We start from the raw sequence: 9,001 nt of genomic DNA, 5'->3' as shown, positions 1-9,001 counted from the left end.
TCAGGGGCAGAGGGAGATTCTGAAGTTTAATGAAGTTAAGTGACTCAGTAAGGGTCACACAGCACTAAGTGGTGGAACAAGGTCTTGCTCAGGCCTAGCCCAGGATGGCCTTATTGATTCGGCCATGACTTCGGATTTCTACAACAGTGTTGAAGACCACCAGTTATAATTCCTGTACATATCTTTTATCTCTGGGATGTAGTTGTCTATGTCTTTTTTTAGTTTAATAGACATTTATTCCTTTAGTTGAACAACTTCTACACACAAAATCGATGGTTTGATTTTTGAGTGGAAAGGAATTTATGAGTCTGCTACATGTTTTCTGGTAATCATTTAACTGAGCCTTTTAAGACCCCTGAAGAAAATAGGAGAAAATTGGTTCAAGAAAATAAGCAATTAGATTTTGGAAACGTACTACCTATTTCTTAAGTCAGCAAACCCAGAACTGGAAATTGGGCGATTCCTCTTCTGTATTTATTTTCTGCATCCTCTCGCCAACCCTGGGAAACAGGAGCCACGTCTACTGGAAGACACGAGGCAACGGACGTGGCATGCTTCACCATTAAGGTGGCCACACTTGAAAGCCTGGAAAAGTTTTTGGAATGGTAAGGGTTTTGAGGGGAGTTTGAGCAGGAATGAGAAAAATAACTGTAAACAATGATTGAAAGAAGCAATGAAATGCTTTTAAATAAAGTCAACCATATATATATACACACACACACACATCCCACCCCCCACCCCCCCATGCTACAGGGGCTAGGGTTCATCATAATGGTCACAAGCGAACACAACAAACCTAAGGCTAATAATTCCCTTCTCATTTACCTTATGTTCAATTTCCATCAGTTCCAATATACACTGGTGTGATCAGCATTACTCTTTGGCATGCAATTCAGCATTCAACTGACCCCATGGAGTCATGGGGTTGAACCAGGAGCCTCCAGCTTTTATGTGAACGCTCTGTGGTACTGTGGAGACCAAGCCAATTTTAAGTTAATCAGGATTTGTTTCATGTGTAAGAGAACCCTCTTGCAACAGATTGCTCAGTTCTCCTAAAAGCCGTGACATTCTTTTAAACCTTTCTCCTTTCAGAAGCAGCAGTTATGAAAGAAAAGAGAGAAAATAGAAACCCCCAAAGTGCTCTAGCTTCCAGGAGCTGCTCTTTTTCCTGGTCTTTTGGGGATTTTCATTCATAGATTTCCCCTCAGCTTCCTCTGGTCTACCTGTCAGAGGAGCCACGATGGCAGCTCCCTGGCTCAGGCCAAGAGAGAAAGGGGAAATGGGAGGCCCACCCTGGATGGGTCTCTTCTCTCCTCCCCGGCCTGCCTGCTTTGCTTATTGTTCAGTGTCCTCAGGCCTTTGCCTTTTGCATTTTGTCCAAGCTTTTTAGTTGTTGTAAATGGGAGAGAAAGGCTTTTGGGGGCTTCTCCATGGGACTCCGGCTACGCCCAAATCCAAAGCCGCATTTTTTTTAAGAGACCCAAATTGGAAACAACCCAACTGTCCTTCCACGTGAGCCTGGACAAGTTGTGATATAGTTAAACCAAGGCATACAATAGGGCAATGAGAACGAATCTCACATTTTGTTGTTTAGTGCCCGAGTCTGAGAAAACCCCCACTTTAATAAGAATAAAAGAGCAGAGAAAAGTTACAAAGTGTAGGGTTCCACTTACACAAAGCTCAAGAATAGGCAAAACGAAATTGTCATGTTAGCAGCCAGGCTAGCTGTCATCTTTGAAGAGGAGGGCAGCGGTGATGAGCCTAGCAGGTGGCACGCAGAGCTTTCGGGGGCTGGGAATCTTCCTGGCCCACCTACATGCCGTTGCACACGTAGTCCCTTAGTGGTAATTCAGTGAGCTAAACATCCATTTTGTACACTTTTCTGTGCATATTTCATGGATCAACTGAAAAAATTCTCTTTTGGAAAAATCAACTCTTCCTCCAGGAGGCACATGACAGACTCATAGCTTAAATCGACTGCTACTTACTAGTAGGGGGACTGATAGTAAGGACACCGAGGTGCCTCCTGGCATCCACGGGCGGGAATGATGCTGCTCCAGGAAAACGACCAGTGGTTTTGTGTGATGTGCACTGACAGCGGTGGTGTGCACCTACTGTTTTGTTGGCCCACTCCCTGGGGATAGTACCACTTTCAAGGAAAGTGGTCTTTCCTTCATTCCATCCCAAGGTTTTCCTACGAGCTGTGTAGTTTGTACTTAATTCCAATCACTTGGCCACAGTCAGTTAGTCCACTTATGGCGCCTGACCTGTCCTGGGGAATTCTGTTCATGGAATTTTAGTTCTCGTGACCAGAGTTCTATTTTTGAACAGGCACTCTTGGGATGGGGTGCAGAAATGTGCATTTTAACAGCCTGCCAGGTGATTCTAAATTTGAGAACGCTAGACTATCTTGATTCTTCATTTGGTTGTACCTATTATTTCGTTAAAGTATTTTGTTTTAAAACTGAAATTGTATTCAACCAATACTATCAATTCAGTTTGGTAGACTGGGTAGAGCATTTCAATAAACATTATATGGAGAACTATGATAATATAGGTTTGGTAGTTTTGCAATTAATATTTGTATACTTTCCCTGGAACTGATCATTTTCTTAGCAGAATCTATCTATAAATGAAGTCATCAGTGATACCAGAGTTAATAAAAAATTACACTTTTAACCATGATGATTCCCAATTTTATTAAAAAAAAATCTCTTCAGATTTAAGTGGCTGATTACCCGTGGAATTAAGTTCTTTTCCTTCATTATAATTTACTATATTTCTCTAGTTTTCTGTAATAAACATAACTTTATAGGAGATACCAATTAATTTTATAAAGATACAAAACAATACATATGATTTCTTAAAATCAAGGAATATCTGTAATCAGGGATTGAGAAATGTGTCAAGCGTTCAGTACCAATTACTGCACACCTCTGTTCAGAAGCAAACTCATGTCAGGGTTGTAAATGAAAAGTATTTTTTATCTTAAACAGAAAACTATTCACCCTTCCACTTATATAACCACTAGAGGCCTGCTGCATGAAATTCGTGCGGGGGGCAGGGGGAGTGTTCTTTAGCCCAGCATGCACCCTCTCCAATCTGGGACCCCTTGATGGATCTCCGTGCCCATTTAGGCCCTATCCCGGTCTGCTAGCTCCCAACTGCTTGCCTGCCTGCCTGCCTGCCTGCCTCTAACCCAGGGGTGGGCAAACTTTTTGACTCGAGGGCCACAATGGGTTCTTAAACTGGACCGGAGGGCCGGAACAAAAGCATGGATGGAGTGTTTGTGTGAACTAATATAAATTCAAAGTAAACATCATTACATAAAAGGGTACGGTCTTTTTTCTTTTTTTTTCTTTTTTAGTTTTATTCATTTCAAACGGTCTGGATCCGGCCCGCGGGCCGTAGTTTGCCCCACGGCTGCTCTAACCGCTTCTGCCTGACAGCCTGATCACCCCCTAACCACTCCCCTGCCAGCCTGATCGATTCCTAACTGCTCCCCTGACGGCCCGATTGACGCTGGTCGTCCCTAACTGCCCTCCCCTGCAGGCCTGGTCACCCCTAACTGCTCTCCCCAACTGCCCTCCCCTGCAGGCCTGATCGCCCCCAACTGCCCTCCCTTTCAGGCCTGGTCCCCAACTGCCCTCCCTTTCAGGTCTGATCATCCACAACTGCCCTCCCCTGCAGGTCATCTTGTGGCAGCCATGTTGTGTCCACATGGGGGCGGCCATATTTGTGTTGGAGTGATGATCAATTTGCATATTACTTTTATTAGATAGGATGTTAGGTCAGCACTTCAATATTTATTCCTAGATTGCAGGTTCCCAGGTGAAATGCAGGATCATTTTCACCTTTATATGTATTAATATTTTCAGGTTTTTTTGATACAATGCATCTCTATCATAAAACTTTATTTTTTTCTTCTTTTTAAAAAGAAAACATTAAAGTTACCCAGTGCAGATAAGGAATTGGTTTGAAATTGGCATCACTCAGCATAGATTTAAACGGGTTGTATTAAGGTCTATGAATGACATCTGTTCCATTCCATGGCAACCAGAGGGCCATTTCTTTCTTTTTTTAAATTTTATTTTAGGTTAACTCTTATTTTCTTATTCATTTTTATTTATCTTTTTAATATATATATTTTTTATTGATTTCAGAGAGGAAGGGAGAGACAGAAACATCAATGATGAGAATCATTGACCAGCTGCATCCTGCACTCACCACCCCTACTGGGGACCGAGCCTGCAACCTCATCATGTGCCTTTGACCAGAATCGAACCCGGGACCCTTCAGTCCACAGGCCAAGGCTCTATCCACCGAGCCAAACCGGCTAGGGCAGAGGGCCATTTCATTGAGTCTCTTCAGATATATGTTTAGGATCATTTAAAATACAAAATACATTAGGGTATGCTAACTTTGGCTTCATGTTCACGTAAACGCCCTGTTTGCTATGTCCTTCCAAGTCAGTTTCTCTAGCATTTATTCTGCTTTTGTAGCTCAAAGGTGAACTTCGATACAGCAAATATTTCGCAAAAACCTCCAAGTGGGTTCTCTTGTTGTACTGGCACAGGACTAGGTTAAGTCAACTTCTCGTTCATTGACTTACAAATATTTTGACACTTAATTTTAAATGGTTCTTAAATGTTTTTTAGCTTGACTTGGGAGAAAAAAACATGAAGAATAATTTCTCTAATATTTTTGTAACATAAAGGACAGTAAAAGCTTCCAAAAGGAATGTGGGAAACTAATGAAATCATGCACAATTCTAGATTTTCCCCATTCATCCATGAGAGAAAAGATGCACATAATCAACTAAATAAATACCCACATTTGCTTTGAAAATGTATTCGTTTTCCCCGTTGGAAACTCTTAAAATTGACATTTTGGTTGTTTCATATATGCTAATTTTTTAAAATTAGATATCAATTTACAGCAGGTGAAAAAGTTCTAGGAACATACCAATTTTGAGTAAACTATAAATTTACTCCAAGTAATCCACATATGAAATGACCAGGACAGAGAAAATATAACATCATACATTCCCAACCTCATAAAGATCAAATATGATTTGGGTTTGTGTGTTTAAAAAAAAAAAAAATCAACTGAGAAATTTATTAAAACCAATTGTAGGCAACTGGCGGCGAGTGGCGGCGGGGGAAGTGGAATCTCATCATACTCAGGAATTAATAAAACACTTGAAAAACAAATGTAAATTTAATAATAAACATTATGGTCAGGCTGTTTATTAAGGAGGCAACCACACATACAAGTTCGGCTATAGAAATGTTTGCAAATCAAAGTTCATGTGATCTCAGAGGACCATGCGTAATGTCAAAAATTGATGCCTGTACATTCAATAAAAACATACACAGTCTAGATCATTCTAGAGTTATACAAACATCTGGGGACACATGTATCTAATTTCCTTCCAAAAAAACTTTTTTTATAAAAGTGATGTATTGAGATAACAATTTTAAAAAGTATCTGACAATTATGAATGGTCCCCAGTTTTACAAAATGTGATTTCCAGGTATGAAAACCGAAAAAGTCAACTCTTCATAGAGTGTTTCATATTACAAACAAGTTTTGTAGAAAAATGATCCAGCAAATACTTGAGTTAAGAATATTTATATTTTTCCAATTCTTTACACTTTTATTAACACACAAAAAAATAACATTCAAACACTGAGAAAATTAAATAACTTTGGAAGCAGAGCTCATAGCTTTCTGCTTACATATATGGACAAATCTGGGCTGTTGGCACAAAAAATAATTAACATTCATAAAACCCTTACTACTATATATCAAACATAAGTTAAAATCATAGGCACTAGTTTATCAAATCCACATTTCTCCTGTAAGACTAACCACAGTAATTCTCGGATTTTCCCAAATAGAAAAATTGGCAATACACAAAGGCTTTCTAGTAAAAAGGCAATTTTTCTCTTTAGGAGACCAAAAGCCAATGGTCTGTGGCAGTACAACAGCAGGTAAAATAATACTTTACCCAACTCAGATCCAAATACATTTTTAACATGTGATGAAATATTTGAATTAAAAAAAATAGACATTTTTTTTCTCTGATGCAGCCTTTAAAAAACAAAGTTAAATAACCTGAATATTCCTTTTGAAATCGACAATTTAACTTAAAAATGTAATGGTGTTTCATAATAGTTAAAATCCCTCTTAATTATTAGATTGCAGCATATATATATACTTTTTGCAATGTTGCACTGAAAACTGAGACCTATTTTGTTTTGCGTATATGTGATTTTAAAAAGAGACAATGGCTAGTTCTTTCTTTCACTTAGGTTTTTACGTGGGATACCCCCCACACACCCAAAGCAGATGTTTTCTTTATCTTCTCTAAAAAGCAACATTTTTTAGTTCATCATCATGTGGAATTCTGGTGCCATCTTTTCCTGACCCACCCCCATCACCCTCAAATTCAAGGATAAAATTCCTTGCGTTATACACCGAAATACATAGCACTGTCAGGTCAAATCTCCAGCTGCTTGTGCTAATGGGAATGACTCCCTATGGTCAAGCTAACATCATGGTCAAGCCATGGTGTCACTCACGGCACAACAGGGTCTCTCGCCATGTCAACCCCAGTGCTATCCTGAATATCAAGCTTCCCATTTCTCAATTTCTTTTGCCAACTTACAGAATGTCTTTGACTAACAGGAAATAAACTTATGTTCAAATCCCTAAAATCCTTTAGGTGGCTCGAGTACCAATATTTTAGAGCTATTCAAACAAGTATTTAAAAACAGACCTCTCACATAAAAATGAGAAGCATGCTGTAGAAGGAAGTTTTTTTTTTAGTAAAAGGCTAAAAAAACCCCAACATCTGAAATAAATGATTCCCAGGGTATACATATGGGCCCTTAGAGAGCAAGTATTTAAGGGTTCGAGTCACATGTACTGGATTTCATTTGTTACCAAAAATGCAAAAATTGATGTAAGGCAGAATCAAAGTCAAAAGGGACAGTATTTTCGAAGGACATTTATACAGTTACTCAGTTTAAAGTGGATCAACGTAGGTAGGATTCAGCAGGCTTGTCTCCTACCATATAACAGACCGTTGTGTCATTAATAGCAACAATACACTGTCATTACCAGAGATTTTATAAGTTAAGTGCATAGATTTTCCCCCTCTCTCACTGTATGGTTTTGTTCCAGGTTGTAAGCACCAAGGTGGTGTTATTTATGTAAAGAATAAAGACACACACTACTTGCTCTTTCCCATCATGGAAACCTGCTAATAAAAACAAGGTCTCTCAGTTCTGTAGCAGATAACAGCATGTGAAGAAGTTGGCTTCAACAGCAAAGGCTATCTTTCCTGAGCCAGGAGCTATAAAGTGTAGAAAGATTGTACAACTGACATTAAGCCCTTTTGGCAATCAAAACAAACACAGAAGCCCGATGTGTCGATGCGACGTGATGGATGCACGCTGTAACACTACTTGATGGTGGTGACATGTGAGCTACATCCAAAACTTGACATTAAACAAATGACATTTTTATTTCTAATGAACCTGCAAAGTTAATTTATAGAATTCTCCCAAATTTAGGTATCACATTTTAAATCTCTAGCCGCCATCCTCCTCCATCTCAGTCTAGTTTCTTAGAGTACCAGTGAAACACTAGTGAAACATTTCAGGTAATTAATCAGAATATTAGTTCTCATTAACACAAATATTTATTGATACCATTTATACAGTAAATTAGGTTGAACGTGAAGTTTTGGATAGCTTGAATTCACCATTTTCTTGTGCACAAAGGTACTCTCTCATTTACAAAAGGGCATTTTATCTTTGGCATCCATTAGTTTTTTTGCCCAGATATTGGCCTCTGTAAAATAGTAAAAAAATCAACTTAGTTTCTGTTAAACAAAACTAAAAGCGATTCCATGGAGAGTGATTGTATAATTACCAAACACATCTGATGTTAAATGTCATTAAAGTGCTGCTTGGTCATCTCTGTCAGTTTGTGCTAATTAAGACAGAGAGGGCTGGGACTTTACAAATCCCAAGAGTCTCATGTGAACAGTCTGCATATAAAAGTTGTTTAGCCTGGTGAAGGGGTGTCTGTGAAGCTGTGGACTTCTGTCGTCTTCTCTTTGCTGGTCAATAACAGCCATCTTTCCAACTGTCATCTTTCATGCTGCCATAGGTTTTAGGAGCTGGCAAGGATCTGAAATAAGCAATATTGTAAAGTGACTTGCAGGGCTTAAGTGAAACACTGCCACCCCCTCTCCCACACAGGATACTGACTCTGCAGGGGGCATCACAATTCAATGCAGGCTGTTTCAGGGGACTACTGAGACCAGAGCTCTGCACAGCCGTCAGCACAAGTGTCCCACCCTCAGGATCTCCACAACGTCCAAGTTTTACTGGTCACCAAGTGACTTCACTAACCTCTCTTTGTTAACATAGCTAGTAGAGTAAAAGGAAGGAAAAGACTGTCTCATCTTTTCCAACCACATGGATTATCAACCTTATTTACCTCATTATATTTCAATATTCTTCTCTGAAAATAGGAGTAACAACAGTACCTACTGTATGTTTCATCTATAATAATAAAAGCCGGGGCTGCGAGGGAAGCCTGGGACCCGGGTGCCTGCCGGCAGCCGGGGGAAGGAAGGCCTACTCTTGCACGAATTTCTTGCATCCAGCCTCTAGTGTTATTATAAAATAAGATACATATAAGCTAGTTAGCACAGTGCATAGTAAAAAGCCGTTGTACTCTACTACTGAATTCAGAAATGTAATATGTTTATCTTAGAATAAAAAGTATAGGCAGTTTGAAAGCTTATGGGATGAATGCATTTTTTTACATGCAAATAAATATTTAACATTTACTGTTGTTTGACCCCTAAATTTACTGATGGTGGTAATCACATTCCTGAAAGATAAAGACAACAGGTGCACAGTTCCCAACCTAGCTGGGCTCAGAATCACCTGAAAATTAAACAAACAAAAACCAGCAT

The 9,001-nt window shown here is 39.3% G+C and overlaps 1 protein-coding gene across 3 annotated transcripts in view; it reads right to left on the bottom strand.

The window, feature by feature from the left end:
* Positions 1 to 5,201: 5,201 nt before the first annotated feature.
* The window catches only part of SLAIN2 (SLAIN motif family member 2), a 75,141-nt gene continuing 71,341 nt past the window's right edge, over positions 5,202 to 9,001 (bottom strand). For 2 of the 3 annotated variants that reach the window (XM_036333298.1, XM_036333308.1), the window contains one exon: positions 5,202 to 8,205. In XM_036333298.1, coding sequence (XP_036189191.1) covers positions 8,139 to 8,205 — 67 coding nt within the window. In that variant the 3' untranslated portion in view covers positions 5,202 to 8,138. The remainder of the gene's footprint in view (positions 8,206 to 9,001) is intronic. The other variant, XR_004971641.1, reaches the window with a different exon arrangement.

The sequence above is a fragment of the Myotis myotis genome, unplaced genomic scaffold, assembly GCF_014108235.1.
Source record: "Myotis myotis isolate mMyoMyo1 unplaced genomic scaffold, mMyoMyo1.p scaffold_m19_p_1, whole genome shotgun sequence".
NCBI lineage: Eukaryota > Metazoa > Chordata > Mammalia > Chiroptera > Vespertilionidae > Myotis > Myotis myotis.
The sequence above is the reverse complement of the archived record's forward strand: the minus strand, read 5'-3'. Positions and strand labels throughout refer to the sequence as shown.